Source organism: Pavona decussata, unplaced genomic scaffold (genome assembly GCF_977016875.1).
Source record: "Pavona decussata unplaced genomic scaffold, jaPavDecu1.1 SCAFFOLD_83, whole genome shotgun sequence".
NCBI lineage: Eukaryota > Metazoa > Cnidaria > Anthozoa > Scleractinia > Agariciidae > Pavona > Pavona decussata.
The window spans coordinates 2,058,257-2,078,687 of record NW_028145501.1 but is presented as its reverse complement, the minus strand read 5'-3'; the positions used below and the strand labels follow the sequence as shown (position 1 = coordinate 2,078,687).

General features: G+C 39.8%; 3 protein-coding genes across 3 annotated transcripts; 1 reads left to right on the top strand and 2 right to left on the bottom strand.

Moving 5' to 3' along the window:
• The first annotated feature begins 2,555 nt into the window (after positions 1-2,555).
• On the top strand, positions 2,556-4,954 carry LOC146475806 (uncharacterized). The gene is made up of 2 exons (XM_085115348.1): positions 2,556-3,113; positions 3,629-4,954. The coding sequence occupies exons 1-2, from the start codon at positions 2,556-2,558 to the stop codon at positions 4,754-4,756; spliced, it is 1,686 nt and encodes a 561-aa protein (XP_084971474.1). The 3' UTR covers positions 4,757-4,954.
• A 2,536-nt stretch (positions 4,955-7,490) lies between these two features.
• LOC146475805 (uncharacterized) lies at positions 7,491-9,702 on the bottom strand. Its single transcript, XM_085115495.1, has one exon. The coding sequence runs from the start codon at positions 9,457-9,459 to the stop codon at positions 8,371-8,373; it is 1,089 nt and encodes a 362-aa protein (XP_084971621.1). The 5' UTR covers positions 9,460-9,702; the 3' UTR covers positions 7,491-8,370.
• A 3,427-nt stretch (positions 9,703-13,129) lies between these two features.
• LOC146475804 (sentrin-specific protease 8-like) lies at positions 13,130-20,426 on the bottom strand. The gene is made up of 6 exons (XM_085115494.1): positions 20,281-20,426; positions 18,610-18,698; positions 17,550-17,658; positions 16,272-16,387; positions 15,737-15,787; positions 13,130-14,588 (listed from the first exon to the last, which is right to left on the bottom strand). Exons 1-6 carry the CDS (start codon positions 20,418-20,420, stop codon positions 14,422-14,424), a joined length of 672 nt encoding a protein of 223 aa, XP_084971620.1. The 5' UTR covers positions 20,421-20,426; the 3' UTR covers positions 13,130-14,421.
• Positions 20,427-20,431: the final 5 nt, after the last annotated feature.

Here is a 20,431-nt window from a genome sequence, read left to right as displayed (position 1 = left end):
GAAGTTTTATAAACCACACAAATATTTGAAAAGTTGTACTCGTACTCAAATCAGAACGTCCCTAAAAGCTATTTCGAGAAGATGAGCCAAAGGTGTTCTTTGCAGAGCTTAGAAATGACAAGGAAAGAAGACGTGAAAGTATTTCTTCACCTTTACACGTGAATGCAATAATCAATCTTAAACACAAGTGTTTTAGACACATATGATGCTTCAGTATATAACCCGATTATGCCAAACCGTCACAAAAAAGGTAAGATGTTTGTTCTTTAAATTTCAAACATCCAGGATTTTTTCTCGGCGCTTTCTCCCTGTCTATGTTAATCACTCTCTCTAGCGTTCAGAGGGACCGCACAGACTTTCGGGATTTACTTCTGAAAATGTCAAATTTTAACGCTGCTTTCGGGGAGTGGTTTGGGGACTTAACGATACTAAACGCGATTTAACCCCTATCCCCTAATATCAAAGACCAAATCCTCCTATCTTGTCCCCGTACTTTTCGTTTAAAAGAAGTGGGGAGAAGTTATTAAAATATCAAGAAAATTCACCCTGGGTGATCATGTCCTTTAATCTTATGACCTCAGGGGTTGAATAAGCATTGATATTACAAGGAGAAATTTGATGCTGATCATTGTTAAGGGTTATACCCTATACCCTGAAGGTAACCCAAAGTAGTAAAACAACCCCAACACTTTTTATGGCAAGTGAAATCTCTGGTTAAATGAGATTTACCTTCTTGACTATTACAAGCAAAGCTGAGGAAAACCCCGGTTTTATCTTGGTGAGTACAAGATGGAACAGGAAACGAATTAAGGACGGTGCCTTTTTTTGTTATTGAGTATACCTTCTGCGCATCTCGACATACTCGGGTTTCTTAGCAAGTGCTCTCGGTATCCGAAAAGAAAATTTTTCAGAGATAATAAAGCTTCAATTTGGAAAAATAAACACCATACATTGCTTTGTGTCTTACTGCCTTTTTGAAGTATTGTTTCTTAATTATGTCTGAAAAATGCGTGGTTACCCCCAATTTTCTTTTTGTATTCCAAAAGCCCTTGCTAAGATCTGCTCTAACCGCATAGTAATACTGCGCGGAAATACTTCGGTATTGGTAGGCACCGTCCTTAAAAAAAAAAAAAAAACAGGAAACGGACGCAAAACAGTACGGAAGGAAATTGAATACAATAGTGATTAAAAACAAAATTATTATAATTCGCCCCATAAGTAGACCTCAAACCTCAAATGTTCATACCGATGCGGCAATGAAACAAGTTTAATTTCGAGTTGAATTCAAAAACATGTTTAGTGCAGTACGCTTTGCGTATATTTCGGTCTATGTATTTTGCCATTTTAGAACTGCGCCCCAAGGCCTCAGCTCGGTTATTTTTCCGAAACAATAAAGACGCGCTGGCTGACCTCGCTTTAGTTACCTTGTTTGCATTTAGTAAACATGCGGAAAGCGTTCTCCAGTACCTATGTTGTCGTTTTTCAGCTTAGCCGAGAATCAAACTTGTGAAAACACTCTCTGGCATTAACTGTCCTTTTCCCTCCTCCAGAAGAGGGTTGGTTTTTGGGAAGCTTATTGGTGAACTGAAGGCAATTTTGCATTTTCAAAATAGGCTTCGTGAAACAATAACAGCCGAAAACAGATAGCGTTAACATGTATGGTCTTATATATTATTGAGGAGCGATTATTGTCGAAGATCGTTTGTACCTGAGATCAGTTTGGGACTTTCGGGGTTTTTTGGTGGGGTGGGGGGGGGGGGGGGGGAGGGACTTAGTTTTGGAGGATCATTAGATTCCGAATTTCGTGTTATATCCAAACAGTACTAAAGCTTTTTTGATGGCATGAAAGGGCCATATAATATAATGTCAGCGTGCGCTTAACAATTTGTCCAATCTTAATCCAGTTATAGCCACGAGTCTTTGAAAAGAGAAATGGTGATTTTTCGCGTTTTATAACGTTTGTTTATTTTTGCATAATAAGTCATATCTAAAACATCCACGCGTAGGCGGTATTATATGATCAGTTAATATTGTTACTTTGTAGAGATTATGGTTCGCTGGCTCTTCATGCACCAAAACACATGAAAACATAACTATGCTTAAGTTTCCTCGCCTATGTGTATTCAGTAACCACACGCGAACTGGGATTTGTTTATGGGATTGGAAGTAACTGTTTTGTCAGTAAGTGAGTGTTGTTTGTTGGCTTATCTAGTTTTGATCATATTCCTCTTTACAAGTGTGTGTTTCCATCGATTTAAGAGCATTACCGTCACGCTCTTTTGTTCTGATGTTATCGGTTGAGTGCTTACGGATCTAGAGTATAAGGGCCATCATTTCAGTTTTACAAAAGCACACATCATAACATGGCCTAGGGGTAAATTTTTAATACATGACTTGTTCGTAAATATAGGGCAGGAAAACTACTTTTTAACACGAGTATATGCAATAAATACGACTTAGTTGAGCGCGTATCATCTCAATTCAATGAGTATGAAGCCTCGGTGATCATATTCTGAAGCTGCGCTCCAAACGTTTTGTAATCACCTTGCAAATTTATGGCTTTGAATTCTTCAACACTAATCTGGGACGAAATTGAGAGACTCAAAAGTGCAGAACAAAAGCGCCTTCTTCGATGGCAACTTCAAGCCAGAGAACCAATTCATAGTTTTGCCGATTTAAGACCTGGCGATCATCTGGTCAAGAAGAGCTCGCTTATGAACATTTGTTATGAACACCACTTTCTGTGCATCGGGTTTAACAACAAAGACAAACCAAAGATCGTCCATTATTTTAACAAGGCATGGTACGCTAGCGTGCAGTTTATTCCCTCCAGCCTCGGCTTTGTTCAAGAGATGATCTTGCCTCACAAAGACTTCATCAAGAGCGAAGGAGAGCTACACATGGACGGAAACGAAGTGGAGAGAGTTGTATGGCCAGAGGAAGTGCGCCGGTACTCTGTAGCAGAAGTAGTTGAAAGGGCTGTGAAACGGAAAGGTTGCAAGTGGTATAACTGCGAGACGTTCGTCATGTCGTGTATGTGCGGTTTAGATATAAGTCTTCAAGGCAGTCCCTTGATGAAAACGACTAAACAGGCTGCACAACAAGTCTTAAAGGTAGCTGTAAAGATTGTTTAGTGATCCTGTAACCAGGGACCGCGAAGGGAGGGAGGGCTTTAGACCCCCACTGTTCGAATGGTTAAAAATATATTATTTTATTTTACTTAACCATTTTAGACTATTCCAAGCACTGCTGGTCAAAGTTCAAGATCACCGAGCCCGCATGCGCGTACCACCTTGGGCTTATGTACCTTGCTCGCTTAGGGGCCAAAAATATAGTTTTGGTACTAATTAGGATGTCAAAAATGTAAAATGCTTAATTAGTAATCGTGGTATTTATATGACATTGCTTCCTCGAAGTTCCTTATAAAAAATTGTAAAATTGTCATCATCATCATCATCATCATCATCATCATCATCATCATCATTATCATCATCATCATCATCATCATCATCATCCATCACCATCACCATCATCATTATCAACTGCACAACCACATATCTATATGCATCTAAAATGCTTATTGCATGGAGAAGTTGAAATTACATTTGTTGATTTATATTTATTTTAGAATCTGATGAAACCGGAAAGATCGAGACGAGACGAGGATTTCAGCCAAGCAAGAACTTCTTCGAAAGGGTGGGAGCAGATACGACAAAATGTCGAGCTTGTACAGCTAAGTCGATCGCTTATTGACGAAATAAGTTTGCGCGAAACGAAGGAACAAGAATTAAGAGACAAAAAAATATTTGTGGACAGACTACAGTCATCATTAAGAGACGAGCGGCGAACGAGAACTGCTGTAGAACAAGAACTGACCCAAGCGAGGATTGCTTCGAACGAGGTGACAGAAAGATGGCACAATGAGCAGTGGAGAAGCCAGTCTCACGATCAAGAACTTCAAACAAAAGAAAATGTCATTCAAGAACAGCAGCGACGTTTGGAAGAAGAGCAACAGGAGATGGCTGCTTTAGAAGAAAGGCTGAGAAGCTTGGAACTTCGAATGGAAGACGAAAGAAACAGAAGTTTGTCCACAGAACAACAACTGCAGTCAGCTGTGTTAGCAGCGGAAGAAGCTTTGGCACAGTCGCGTGACTGGATCATTCACCGTGAGGAAATCATTTTGACAGAAAATATTCTAGGCAGAGGAGCCTGGGGCATCGTGCGCGAGGGGAGATTTCGTGGTTGCCAAGTCGCTGTTAAAGAAATCTACGAAGTGATTCTCAGCGATCATAATCGTAGACGTTTTGAGTGCGAAATGAGTATCGCATCGCTCTGCCGTCATCCCAATCTCTTACAGTTTATCGGTGCCACAAATGACGATGGTGATCCTTTATTTGTGACAGAATTACTTGATACCAGTTTACGCCACGTATTGGCACAACGCGCCTTAAGCCACGAGGAAACAGTGCGCCTTGCGCTCGATATCGCGAAAGCTTTGAACTACCTTCACCTTAAAAAGCCGAGTCCCATCATGCATCGGGACGTTAGCAGCGCGAACGTGTTGCTATGGAGACAAGATGAGTCATGGAAAGCCAAGCTGTGTGATTATGGAGCGGCAAATTTTATGCGTCAATACATGACGGAGAAACCGGGGGCTGTGATATATGCCGCACCTGAGGCCTTCACTCATCAACAGACACCAAAAGTAACAACAACAACAACAACCACAAAAACAAAAGCGTTTGCTGTTATTTAAGGGCGGTGCCTCCTAATATCGAAGTATTTTTTGCGCGGTTTATGACTATGCGGGGAAAGCAGATCTTAGCGAGGGCTATTGGAATCCAAAAAGAAAATTGGGGGTAACCACGCATTTTTTAGAGATAATTAAGCAACTGAATTAATCTAAAAAGCCGTAAAATACAAAGCAATGTATAGCATTTTTTTTTTTCAAATTGAAGCTTTATAAACTCTGAAAAAATGCATAGTTACCCCCAATTTTTCTTTTTGGATACCAAGAGCACTTGCTGAGTTCTGCTTTCTTCAGATAGTTTTAAACCGCGCAAAAATATCCCTGTATTAGTTAGCACCACCCATAGGAAACCCGAGTAACTCGTGATGCGCAGAATGTATGCGTAGTAGCAAAAGTAGGCACTGTCCTTAACATCAGAGCCAGGATTCACCCAATCTTTTTAAAAATACTGAAAGCTGTATTCAGTCTTGGCGGACTTAACAGAAAAGGCCAACAAATTAAACGTATTGTCCAAACGGAGCAAAGAAGCTTCTAAGTCCATTTACTTTATTAGGAAGATGAGGAATATATCATGCTTGATAGATGTATTTCATTGAGTGACACAGGCATACCCGGAAAAGAAAATCCGAGTTTTTCGAAGAGGCGTCGAACCTATGAGCTAGGTTAAATTAAATTAAGTTGTAGAACATCCAAGTAATCGGAAGGTCTTAGGTTTAATTCCTGTTGGGGGAACTCGGAGTTTCTTTTTCCAAATATGCCTGTGTTACTGGCTGAGAAAATACTGTAACATCTATCATTTAATTACCAGTTGTTCAAAGGGTGGATAATTTTATCCACTGAATATTTCGCTATCCGGCAGATAAAATGTGTGCAAAATTTTCATGATAGTCCCATAAATTTGTGAATAGAGTAGAAGCATGTGTTAAATTTAAGAATGGGATTGTGTGGAAAACTTGCCAAAAGCACTGGTTGGAGTACATTTGCTCCGCTGGATAGTGATTTATCCAGTGGATAAAGGTATCCGCTCTTTGTACAACTGGGGCCTGACTTAAAGCACCACATCACATTTCTTTCAAAACGTATATCATGCCTGAGGTTTTCAGAAAAGACCTTTCAGCGCCGAAACGGGTGAACGCAAGAAAGCAAACGAGCAAAATAGAGCGAAATTATCCTGTGGCTATTTCTACCGTGAACGTGATTCTTACCTCCTCTAATAACATTCTGTTTAATTCCCTCAGGTTGACGTTTACAGTTTTGGTGTACTCCTATGTGAAATGTGCATCCGGGAACAACCAGATCCTCAACAGATTCATAATCAGTTGGGCCGGGTTAGTGGTCCTGTGAGAGGGCTCATTCAACAGTGTGTTGAGAAGGACCCCGAAGCACGCCCCACCATGAGTGAAGTAATTTGCAAATTGGAGCAATTCTGACGACGGCAAGATCTCTTAGAAAGACTGATTAAGAGCAGCAGCGAGTCCATCCTAAGCTGATCGGTGGCGACTGGTGGAGAATACGCTCATCTTGAACTGGGGGAAAACGTGTCAAACCTCTTTCAAAGAAACCCTAGGGCCCTGTTATAAGCCCCCCCCCCCCCCAGGGGGCGGTACTCCCCTATATAAGCGAGCAAATGCAAGGTATTTGAGCCAAGAGACACTATTTTATCCAAACGTCCCTCTGCAGGGCGTTTGACAATGATTAAAAGAGTAAGAGAGTCCATTTGAACAGTCAAAGGTCCCCATTACGGAAGATAATTACCGTCGAATCCCCCGCTCATTCCCGGCCTTCTCCCCGAATCCCCTCCTCCACCCCTGCCTTCTCCCGGCCTTATCAGTGACCGTAAATAGTGCTATAAAATAACTAACAGGAAAGGAGGAGAGTTGCCGTAGACTGCGTGGCCGGCGTAATCGGGGAAGGGATGGGGGAACGAGGTGAGGAGGGAAAAAATGAGGGGGCCCAATGCCCCCTCATTTTTTCCCGCCTCCCCTCCCTGGGAAAAACGAACCGCAGGCATACTCGTTCCCAGAGCCCTCACGGGTTTTTAAATGTCGCCCCTAAGATTCAACTGCTGATCACATAATTCTTCGACTATTTTTTCGTCCTTAAAATTGTACGATAGCGTAATTTTTTTGATGCAATTGTTGTGATTATACTGCAGTGTAATTAGTAGTGTGTTATTGAACAAAGATCCAGCCTTCTTGTTTAAAGGGCCCATGCGTTAACTTTTATTTTCTAATCTGAGTCTACACATCACCCAAAGAACTTCTGTGCAAAAATGTTTCGATTTGCCAAAAAAACGTTGGGTTTCGCGGCCTACCTGTGCTGCTGACAAGGAAGGCCGACGGACATCATGCGCATGCGCATGTGGCGCATATTCAGGAAAAAGCGCTAGAGTGTTGCAAACGAAGTGAAAGGAAAATAGTGAGTGTTGGTATCTTGGTATCTTGTTGTCAGTCTTTGTGTTATATCTGCAATGCCATCGGCTGAAGAGAGCTTGTCTGGTACAGAAAGTTAGCAATTGAACAGCTAAGACGAAATTGAAGTCACGTGTTACTTAATCTATGTCACAGCTTCGGGAAGAACCGAGAGAAGACTAAGTCGAGTGGTGAGCGAAAATGGCGGCGAATTTTTAAATCAATTGAATCATTTAAAAAAATGCGTTTTATCCAAATCGTGTGATTCAGGTAGAAAATAAAAAATCCACGCCTGCGGAGTTTTAATCTCAACTCAATTTCACACTCAGTGAACAAGGACAATAACAATTTTTAATTAAATTGTTGCAAGATTCAATTTAAAAAATATAAGGGCTCTTGTAAGAATACACGGGATAACTGAAATACGATTCTCCACGCTTATTATTTGTAATTGAGATACCTTAAAAAAATACACTACACAAGTAATTTTGACCAAGAACAATTGAAAACAGTGAAAATAAACGTCCAGTTTGGTACGAAAGCCGAAGATGGCCTTCCGATTTCGGCGCACTTCGGATTTCCGACTGCCGAAGTCGGAAGTCGTTCCTCGGCTTTCGTAATTTTAGTGGTCAATTTTAATCTGTACAGATGAAATTACAATGTTTTAATAAAGTTACCTTATCCTGTTCTTTCTCGCCCACACTGGGGAAGACGAATACGACGGCGAAATAACTGCTATCTTGTCTATTGTACTTTCCTCACAATTTTATTCTATAGCAACAGTCTTATCTTTCGAACTAGTAGTCCTGAATTTTCGTTTTCATGTTGTTAATTTTCGATCTATGCCTCGGTTTCGCATCAAGTCAATTAATTACGATTTCAAACGCAAGCTACTGCGAGTACACAAATACGATAGCTTAGTGTTTCTCATGGTACACTTGTGACATCGGATTTTACTTCAAATTTCTTCTCAGCGAAGCGTATCACGGTGCTAAATGTTTCGTTTACACTATGGACTTATCTTTCTTGAAGTTTGTATTTATAACATTACTGTTTTACAGTGATGTTCGTCTTTCGGAGTTGAAGATGACCACGATTTCAATTTCAGATTGACGAACGGGGACTGTGGGTCCAGAGATAACATTACAGCACACAGTCACACTCGGCATCATAACTCTAAACGAGGTCATAGCGATCTTTGTCCCTCAGTTACTCGACATGTTTTTTGTGCGGTACATAAGCGTCAATACATTCAGCAAGCCACTCCGTGAAATCAAATTCAGTCAGAAGTTTTGCCGCTCCGAGACCGAATAAGAAGCCAATTACAGCCCCCGCAACACCGCCGAAAACTGGAATGGGAATAGCGATTTGGCCACAAAACATTCCTCCGATATTTCCGGTGGCGTGAAAAGGCACAGACACAACACTGTCAATCACTGCTTTGATAAACTTTTTTCGATTTGTAATGACCTCTCCTTTACCCCACTTTTCTCTAGCATCGGAAATATTCCAGTAAGCTGTATAAATTTCTGCAAGGATGGACACTAACGCCCCGACAGCGAGACCAGTTCCTTGGGGAAGGACGTTTTCAGCAACATTTTCAGGGGCCACCCTGAGGAACAGCTTTTCGAGAACGTCAATCCTACACTTGGCAAAGTCGACGCCCGCCTTCAAAGCTTGCTGGATTGCTTGCCTAGTACCTTTGATCATGGCGCTGCCCATCTCACAGGCAAATTGAACTGCACGAGTGACTTGGGTGCTGACTGCTAAGCCGCATAGACACGACATGGCGAACGTCTCACAATTGTTCTCTTTAAGATTATACCACTTCTCACCTTTCCTCTTAACAGCCTTCTTTATTACTTCATCGACAGAGTACCGGCGCAGTTCCTCTGGCCACACGACTCTCGCCACTTCGTTTCCTTCCGCTTGTAGGTCTTCTTCTTTGATGTAGTCAGACAAGAACATCTCTTGGACTTCACCCAGTTGTTCAATAGCGGAACCTAAGTTGAGGCAAGTCGGAAACATTTGCTTGATCGCGTTCTCACTTGTGTTATAGTAATGAATGATCTTCGGCTTTCCCTCGTCATTCTCGATGCAGAGAAAGTGATGCTCGTATTCAACCAAACCCAACAATTTATCCTTCTTGACCAGATGATCGCCACGTTTGATTTCGGCAAAGCTGTGAATTGGTTCTCTGGCTTGTAGTTGCCATTTAAGAAGCTTCCTCTGTTCTGCACTATCATATCGCTCAATATTCTTCCAGATCTGTTCTATTTCTGAAGAACTTGGAGCCATATCTTTTTGGCAGATGTAAAACGCTGGCGTGTCCTCAAAGAATCTTCCAATTCAATTTAAACCATGCAGAATAAAGGCTGTATTTATAGCAGTTGGCCTTCTCGACAAAGGGTTTTTTCCCGGTTTATTTTTAATGCAATTTACTCACATACTACAAATAAACTACACTAGGGCCCAATGATTGGCTGAAAAACGGATCCCTAGACAAAACATGTAACGTAAAACATCCACGCATGCGCAAACGCTTTGTTATGATCTGCTTATCTGACCTGTTCCCATGGAAACTTTAGTCAGCATGTTGAGCTTATGACCCCATGAGAAACCACTAAATAATGATTAAAAAACATTTAAAAAACACCACCGAAATAGACAGAAGTTGACTACATTACGGATGGCCAAAACGAACAATATAAAACCTGATTACATAGCATCTTTCCTTTTGCAGGGCTAATGGAGGTTTAGTTTAAAAGGCCGAATTCCGTGTTGGTATGCAGTTGCCTTTTCCTAAATCCTATTAAAGTGAAAACATGTCATTTCATTTCGAAGTCTGTAACTTTGATTTGAGGAATGCAAAATAAAATTGTCAAGTATCATTGATGCGTAGAGAGTTCTTTATTTCTTCCATCGGAAAATATACGAAAAAAGAAATAGGGTTCTTCTTTTAAGTCTACTCGGAATATTAGGGACTTTAAGAAACTACAACGGCAACGCCAACGAAAACGTCGCTTGAAAATATAATTTCGCGTTACTTGTACTGCTTAGCGATTATTCCAATTCGTTCAACTTGTACAATGTGGCCGAACTATCCAGTAACAGAACAGATGGAAATGGCGTTCAAGTTACATGTAAGACAGAGATTAAAAAAATTACCGTCATGTGCTCACGTTCTCCACAAAACTTTGAATTTGGTTATTTCACGTTGTTGTTTGGCCGCGCAAGGTGGAGAAATGTACCAAAATTTATAAAACACGTGCAGGGCCTTTGTTTTCCTTATCATATTCTATTAGTTGGCTTCACACTACAAACTAAGTTAGTTTCAAGTAAGCACTTGATTCAAGTGCACTTGAAAATCTCAAGTCGCACTTTAGAAAACTTGGCTTCACACCTGGTGACAAAGTAAACACTTAAAGCACAAGCTGTCAATCATCTTTCGCGGTAAAATCAGAAATGCGATTGCTCGCCGGAAAATCATGGAGCCTTTGCAACGGAAAAACGTTTTATGTTGTTTACCCTTTATTTTGTCTTTAATTTTAATTCAGAGAGTTTTAACATTACAGGAAATGCATAGGTACTTCATTGTTTACGAGTACTTGGCGACAAAACAAAAGAACAGGCGACATCTTCTGAAATGAAAATCGATGGTTCAGGCTGTCTGTAAAGATGAAATTCAAATAAGATCGTAAGTTTAACTATTTGTATCGGCTTTTCCTTCTTTTTTACGTTTACTTACAGAAAAGACTGTTCCATGGAGTCCTCAAATTGCGAGGCGTATCTCCAGCCATCCATTTTGATTTTTTTTTATTAATTTTAGTTCACGGCAAAATGTTTATCTGTCCCGCAGCACGTGGCTTTCAGTTGGTTTCCCTTTTCCTATTGGTCAAGTACGTTCTCAAGTGTGGTGTTGGCCATACTTGGCGGCGTACTTCGGCTTCTTTGATCTACGAACGTTTCCATGGTCACTAAGTTAAGTTCAAGTTGGTAGGTTTTACCCCTTCACACTCAAGTAGGTTTCAAGTGCACTTAGATTATACTTACAAGCTCTAGTGTGAAGCCAACAATTGTTTTGTGACGTTCTCGTTGCCGACGCCGTAGAAGCTTCTTAAATTCCCTATTATTAGGTAAACTAAGGTTTCCTTACGTCGTATGTTATGTATGGAATAATTCTTTTATTCGCATTTCAAAATTCAAGGGTAAAACTGAGTTTTTAAAATTGTTGTGCATGGTTTGTCAGTCAGCTATCGACAACCAAGGAGAATGTTCGTCCATTCGTCGCGCAAACACACTTACAGCTTTTTAGTATTTCTGTGTTTTATTAACATTTCAGACATGATGTAATCATAGAACCTGGAGATGACGTAAGAGGTTTCTAATTATAGAATAAAAAAGTAGAAAGCGGGAAAATCCCTTCCTAACAGAATGAATTGCCGTTCCTTTTCCGAGATAAGGATGAAATTTTAATGTAGCTATCTGTCTGTCTCTGTCTGTTCCAGTCGGTTCAGAACCTGAAAATTCGATCCTTCCAGTAGTTTTACAGAAGACAAAGACATCATCCAGTAGCGTGGAGAAAAGAAAATCGAGTGACAGCTTCAGAGAACACAATGATGTTGTAGTCTTCTTTGAGGGTTTAAGCTGCCAGGAAGAAGGCACTTAAAAGATTCTTTGGGAACACTCAACATGGAAGTGTCCAAACGTTCAGCTCTTTGATGGTGCTTGTTAAACCGATTTCCCATTTTTACAGCTGAGAAGAATGAAAGTTCGAATCGCTTTTACCAAACCTTAAACCACACTGCAGGACAATGTCGATTCAGCGCCATCAGACACTGACTAGATACGCAAACTTTCATCGCTTTCTTAGAAAGCATTTGACAGATTATAAACTCTTTTTGCAGGAAAGAGAATTTCCTTATCTCTGTCTTCAAACGAGTAGCCTCCCTCGCAGACGCTCTTTTGGCTCGTCACGCAATCTTTCCCCCTCGAACCTGAATAACAGACCTTCCTAAGGGGAGGTGGGTGGGGGCCCAGGCAAACGTTGGAGAGGAAAGATTGCGTGACGAGCCGAAAGAGCGTCTATGAGGGAGGCTTAAGGCCTACTATCGTTACTACGCATACATTCTGCGCATCTCGAGATATTCGGGTTTCCTATGGGTGGTGCCTACTAATATAGGGATATTTTTGCGTGGTTTAAAACCATGGGGAGAAAGCAGAACTTAGCAAGTCGTCTTGGTATTTGTAATAAAAAGAAAACTGGGGGTAGCCATGCATTTTTTCAGAGATAAAGCTTCAATTTGGAAAAAAAAAATGCCATACACTGCTTTGTATTTTAGCACTTTTCAGACTGAATTATTCTTCCTTCATTATCTCTTAAAAATGCGTGGCTACCTCCAAATTTCTTCAGTTTCGGATTCCAATAGTCCTCGCTAAGCTCTGCATTTCCCACAAAGTAATAAACTGCGCAAAAATACCTCTGTATTAGTAGGCACCGTCCTTAAAACACACAAGAGAACAACGAAGACCAATCAGAAAGCTTTCTAGCAAACTAATTACTCTATTTTGCGCCCTCTATAAGTACTTGGTTTGTCTTTACTAACAGTGAATGATTTTGAATCTGACTCACAAAACAATTTTTATTTAAGATGCTTCCTCGTAAAGATATACAATTTGCAACGCCATGGACAGCGGGTTACATTGATATTACAATCTGCGGAAAACCAGGAAATTCAGAGTCCCGGTTGCCAAGACCAAGCGTTTTGCCGAGTCATTCATTATGAAAGGAGCGCAACTCGCATAGGCCCTCGCTAAACTAGTGAAACTATGAAGATGTGTAAATAGCTTAGTTTTATATATTTTGATTATTGATTTTTAGTATATACATTTGTAAATAGTCTGTAATTTTTTCTCTACGCAATTCAGTTTATACTGCCATGTAGTGTCTTAATAAACGTATCTATCTATCTATCTATTACAAACTCATGGAACTGGCTGTCTCCGGGAATGTCCACGGCTCGTTGCGGAAGAGAATCCCAATTAACAATTGTGCGGGGTAGAAAACTGAATTTATAGATGTTAGTGCGGGTATAGGGTGGAACAAAGTGTTCACTATGCATGCGTCTAGTTTTCCGGGAAGGCCTAACGAGGGAATCTAAGGGCAGGAGAGATCTATTGTCAAGTCCTTTCTTAAAAAGGTAAAGTCTATCTATCTCTCGACTCTTCTGCAGTGAGTGTCAGCCAAGTTGCAATAGGAGACTCGTGACGCTGTCTGGCTCACAGTTCTTATATTCAGACATAATCAAACGTGCGGCTCGTCTTTGTACTTTCTCAATTTCATCCGTTAACTTGTGGCTTGCGTATTCAAGCAGGGGTCTAACAAGGCCGACATAAGCTACCTCCTTGGTTTTCTTGTCGCAGGCTGAAAGGTTCCGCCTGAGGAAGCCGAGGATCATATTGGCTCAGCAGGTTATTTCGGCCACGTAGCGATTCCATCTCAGGTCTTCAGATATCGTAATTTCGAGTTAGTTTGTGTGGGAAACAGATTCAAGAACAAAACCCTCCATAATGTATGGGTGGGTGATCTTGTGGGTAGTTTTCCTTGTGATGTACACAGTCTTACATTTACTCGGCTCAAATCGCATGCTCCAGCTATTTGCCCAGTCTGCTAGATGGTTAATGTTCTCTTGAAGCTTTGTGGAGTCCTGGATCTTCTTGATACGCCTGTAACAGACACAATCGTCTGCAAATAAGCGTTTTATTATTTTCCACAGTGTATATGATTTCGCTGTTCTCTGAATTGTGTTATCATGGGCGTTGTAAAGTCATTGAACACTGTAATGATTGTGACAATGGAGGACTAAATAGCTTGGAATCCGTTACTGAGTGTTTCGTGTCTATTAACAACTTGTGTAAAGAAACTTGGTTATTTTCCCATACTCGAGAGAATAGTCACCTCGCAACCTCGTTCCCATGGAGAGAAGAGAGACCCTGGGAACGAGGTTAAGTCAGCTCGTTCTCTGGCCCTTACGCGGTTCGAGCAAACCGAGTTTGCGAGAACGGGGCTTGGGCGCGTTATCCGATCTGCTCAATAGATGACGTCACATCCGACCGCACGCCAGAATCTTCTGCAGCCTCGTTCCCAGTCAGATGACAAACCACTGTCAATGCCCTTTACTCAGCATACCAGGAAGCCAACGTGCAATTCAAAATTTCACAACTTGCCTCATTCCCGTTTGTTCTAATTAATACAGGTTTTCAGGTATTCTTTTGTCCAAGTTCAAGGATAAGTCTCTTTAACGACTTCCGTTTTCTTCTAACGTCTTCTGCTGTCAGTGAGTCACTCAGGGCTTTTTCTGTATTCCCAACAAACTTGTTACAAAGTTGCTCTGTGAAGCTGATGGCATAGACACCGCAGTCGTAACCTGTTGAATGCCCAGCAAGCATGTTTTCAATAGAAATTATGTGCCTCAATCATCTCTATACCTCAACATCACCTCTCCAGGTACCCCTGTTCAGATGTATATATTCCTGCAACTACCCCACACACCTGAGCCAAACAGCCATTCAAGTGCCCTAGCCTTAAAAAGTGTTGAAATTCCTATTTCTGCTCTAACCATTAGCTCTTCATGTTTTACAGGAAAAGACATATTAAGAATACCTTCAAAAATTCGTTTGAAACTCCTTACTAGTGAGGCAGAAAGGCAGAAAGGCAGAATATTGTCAGGTAAAGATCAAAATTCTCCACTCCCAGTACACAGTACATACCAATAGTCAAATATCCAGGATATGCCTGCCCCTGGGGGGGGGGGGGGGGGGGGAGAAGGAAGTAGATGCAAAAAATTGTTTCAAGGTTTGTGGCCATTGTGGCCAAGATTGTAGAAGTTTTGAAGTGTTGTTGAGAATTGTAAAAAAGTATTTTGTTGTTTTTCTCTCAAAAATAAATAAAAATGCATAAAAACAAAAAATAATAAATTAAAAAGAAAAAGACTGTAGCAGTGCTATGCTCAGGCTGCTGAGACCTGGACCAGCATTCTCCAGGACAGTCCTTGTGCTTGGACAAGAGAATTATAAACAATGATACCATTTATAGAGCATTCCAAATGTAAGACTAAAATAATTTAACAATAGAGGGGTTTTCAATTGAAGGGGTGCCTGGAAAAAAGCCCTAAGTGACTTCTGATAAATTGCTAGATTCTCCTTCCAAATCTCCTTGTATTCACTTGTGAAACAAAAGGAGAATTTGGCCTTACATCAAAAATCACTTAGGGCCTTATTTTGTGCACCCCTTCAATTGAGTGTCGAAAGTAATTTTGCGTTTGGTTTGGTTTTGCATTACTACGCTCTGTGATTGGTTAAAAAACTTGCGCCATTTCCTCACGCGTTTTCCTGTGTTTTCCTGTGCTTGGCGCCGGTTGCATGTATTTGCTTCGAATTCTGATTGGCTCATTGTCTTGTTTACATCTATTGTGATTGACCAGAGTAATTACTTTGGTTTTATGTCACTCGATATTGGAAACCGCTCTAGAACTATGTAATTATGCTTAACTTAGATCATAATGTAATAACAAACCGTTTTGTTGTTGGGGGCATCTGTCTTCGGCAAATGATGGTTTTTCTTTGACTGTAATTGGAAAATAAAATAATTATTTTCAGATATCCAAAGTGGAGAGGAAAAGTAATAAAGGTAGTGGAATCTTGTATATGTGTGCTGCTTCAATACACTGTTCCTTCTTAACAACATTATTATTTGCAGTGTTCCAGATAGCTTTCAAAGTCAGGGAGCTGATGAAGAATTTTGAGGGGTCAATAGCTCTGGTTCTCTCCAAATCTTCTTAAGTTTACCATTCAGTTTGTTGGGTCAACTGAGATGCCATCTTTCTTGGGTTTTTGACCCCTCTCTTACTTCTGACAAGAAAAACCACAAGAAAAAACTACCAACCACAAAAATATTTACCGTAAGTTGCAGCTTGTGTTTTTTCATTCTCGTATCAAACTGGTTTTGTTTTCTAAATTCTAATATGATAAATATTCCAGAAGTATATTCTAGTGTTTACAGTTTTCGTAGTTTCTCAGTGAAAGATCAGCGACCAACTTTGTCTGCTCACCATTAAGGAAGGGTTCCACATTTCTTGCAAGAGATCTGGCAGCTGAAGTGTTGAACAAACTGCATGAGTCATAATGATGAAAGCTGTTTGTTTGTCTGTTGTACATCAGTAAACTCCTGAACAAGGATCAAAACCAAAATTCACTGTTACAAATAAATATTACACTAGCCTGTGTACAGGCTCCAGTTGGAGGGCTGAGAAGGAACTGGCCTTGAGTGAAGTGGCACAGGGGAGGGGGGGGGGGATCCTTGACTAGAGAGCCTGTTCACAGGCCATAATTACACTTATTATATGAAAAAGCAATCATAGATCCATGTCTACTAACATAAAAGATTTTTTCATTGGCGTTTCATTACAAGGATTTGTTACAAGAGCTAAGAAAATGACAACAGTAAATGACTGTTCCAGACCTCATTCCCAGGGTCTCTCCTCTTCTCTTCCTCTAGAGTGAGACAGGAAGAGGTGAGATCCTGGGAATGAAGTTGGACTGTTCACTGGGTATTAGAAAAAATAAGCAAACATGCAAAAACAATAAATAAAAACTGAAAACATAATCCCTGAGTGGCTTTTATTTAGTCTGCTGCTGATCCTGATCTACACCAAGATCCAGCTACAAATTGCCCCTCTTTGTAGAAGTGGCCCTTTATAGAGTCATCAATAGTGATAGTAAGTACAGTGCAACCCAGTTAATATGGACCCCAAGGAGACAAGTGTCCCTATTATCCGAGTATCCAGATAATACAACACCAAAGACCAAAGCAGACATTTTTACGGCAACAAAATGTTGCTTAATTTCTTAACTGTACATAACTGTAACCTTAAGCTCGTTTATCATGGTCTCAGACTAAAATTACTTAATTGTTTTCAAAACACGACAACAGAATCAAAGTGAAATGTTTGTGTAGGCATTGTACGCAGAAAACTTTATTAAGACTACAGTCAAGGGTCGAACACCGGAAGAAAGACAGACTGATAACATACATGTCACGCTAATTTTCTACAGACTGTTTTCCTTTTAGTAATAAAATTATATGAACCCATAGAAATATGTCATAATTTGAATAGGGTGCAATGTCTACAATTAGCACATAATTGTGACAATGAAAATGGGCAGTGCATACATGCAGATAGCCAGTGTTCATAACGGTTGGGTTGATGATGTATGAGAGTTTGTCACTCTGGACACAGAAAAGTGTCTGCTTCATACATATTAACTGGGTGTCTGTAGACCAGGGTTCCTTCATAGAATATACAAATTGAGTTTTATTAACATCGTACCAGTGAGAACCTCCTGCAGAGTCTTTTGAATCATTGTCATTCACTGCAAAGAAAACCAGCTTGTGGCTTGGAAGATCAAGCGGCTCGATAAAAATACCAATTTCAACACCTGTGGAAATGTAACAAGGCACATACATCAGGTCTAATTTTAGCATTGACTTTACATGTATCTTTTCTTATGTTACTCTCTGGTTTCTTTTTGGAATGGTTTAAACTCCCTGATTGTGGTTTACATCATCGTCAAAAAAAAGGAATAAATGTTTATATCAAAATAAAATTAATTTGGGTTTGGTGTTATGGTCTAAACTCAGAACAATGCCGTGAAAGAATCAAGGGCCCGTTTCTGGAAAGTCCCGTTAACTTACCGGGCCCGATAAGTATATCTTTAAATGTTTTATCGCCAATTACACAGTGATTACAGGCATGGTACTTGGAAAAATGTTTTCATAGAATTATAAGATTTCAATATGTTATACTTATCGGGCCCGGTAAGTTAACGGGACTTTCCAGAAACGGGCCCTTGATTCTTTCACGGCATTGTTCAAGGTTTACAGTCTCTGGGGCTCGTTTCTCGAAAGTCCTGGTAACTTACCAGGCCCAATAAGTGTCTTTGGTGTTAATCTTCTTAACATAAGTCAATTTTTGTTAGCTTTGATAACTAAATTTTAGTTATCAAAGCTAACAAAAATTGACTTATGTTAAGAACATTAACACCAAAGACACTTATTGGGCCTGGTAAGTTACCAGGACTTTCGAGAAACGAGCCCCAGAGACTGTAAACCTTGAACTTGAACGTGAAGGAGCTGTTAGAGGAACACTGCTTCAGCTGGATGTGTAAGAATGAATAAGGGAGTGACCCTCGCAGTTATGCAACTTAATATGCAGTTGCGAAAAGAAAGCCTGAAAAAAAATTCAGCCTTGAATGGGATTAGAACCCACGACCTCTGTGATACTGGTGCAGTGAGCTACCAATAATTGGTACTATTAATCATGGCAACTGGAGGCAATGGTCATTCTACATGTATCTTACATTTTTTAACCTTGCTGTAACTTTTCTCACCTTGCCCTAACTTCAAGAACTGTGTAACATCAGGACTGATAAAGACCACATCATCTGATAACTGTTTGAATTGATTATGTGCAAAGTAACTGCAATCAAATCAAATAACAACATTTACCAATCGCAGAAATTGTCCCTATTACATATTGTACATCAGTGTAGAAAGGTTTCTTGAATTAATTTCTCAAAGCAATGCTATTCGTTTAAGAAAGAGTGAACCAGTTTATGTTCCCGAAACGTCCGCAACATCACGCCTTTTGCTCGTTTTACTCATTTCCAGTCTTAACTGACTTCTCTTTCCTGTTATGCTGTTACTAGTTACCGGTAGTCACAAGACACACCAGCTGTTTAATGTGCAGTTTAATATGCAGTTTAAAACTAGAAAAATTTTGTACCACGGCTACTTTTTTCATCTCCCCGCCTACCCATATTTGGGTAGTGTTACAATGTGTTGAAAATTAATAATTAATATTGGTGCACCACTGTCACCTTAACCCTCTTCTGAAATTACAATGAGCATGAAAACACTCTTTTCACTGTCACCTTAACCCTCTTCTGAAATTACAATGAGCATGAAAACACTCTTTTCTTTTTATAAAAATATTGTTTTTTCCGCCCCAGGCTGAATATTCCTATCTTTCTGCCAATGTTAGGCTGAAAATATTCTTGTAAATATTCTTAGATTATAGCATATGATATTTCCATTTTAGAATGTATTGGGGTATCAATTACAAGTGTTTGGTGTCTGGCTCTGTATTGAACTGTCATTAGTATCAAACATTTGTCTAGTGCAGGTTTTTATCGTTTTATTGGCTAGTTTTGTCATTTAGAGAAACGAAGAATTTTATATAGTTAAGTTGAAAACATGTATAATAATTATTGTATTGAATTGTGCGCTTCCAGAAAATATTATCCCCCCTCCCCCACAGAAGGTTTTTTGTTTTGCACCCTCCATCCCCCCACGAAATTCTAGTTTGGCTTCATACTTTGCTCCTAAAATTTTGACTTTTAAGATCCCCCTCCCCCTAAGAATTTTTGATGACCTTCCGTTGGGTGGGTTTGGATTTTTTTCCTGGAACGGCACATTTACAAATTTTCAACCCCATATTATATCTACATCTCCATTTAATTAAGTCGGTAAAGTCTTGAGACTTTCTTAAACATAGATTACATAATAAGTAACTCCATAAAAGAAAAAAAGAAAAGAAAAATAGAGACATAATTATATAAATATGAGAAAAAAAAACATTAAATCCTATTTACTAGCTTTACATAACTTATACTCTTTTCAAAATCTTACCCTCGGGTTTATTCTTAAAAATCATATTCTTAAAATTTCTCACATTTCAGTTTCGGTATTCTTATAAAAATAAAATTATTCTTTAGTTTTATATAAAAATAGAGTGTAGAGTTTGAGTTACAAAAATACAAACCTGCATAATTTCTATTTTTATTTTTCTACCAATGGGGAGACACATGTCTGCGCACAAGAAAGAATCATTCAGCGTTTAGTTACAACATATCCCAGACGCTGCAGGTGGAATTATCACGAGTTCTTCAAGAATTTAAGCGTAACTTTGAACAATCAGTAAGCTTAAGAGCATCCGATACCCTCTGCGGTATAATGAAGGAACTAAATAAAAATATTAGTAAAAAAAAAGTAATACTTACTCGAACATAAATCCTATAAGTCTGTCATTCAGCCAGCACCCCTCCTCGAGCAAAGACAAGTCTGATTTTCGAAGAAGACTATCATGAAAACTCAATGCAATTTCATCTGCCATGTTTTTAAACTTTCCCTCGGCGCGCATAACAGATATTG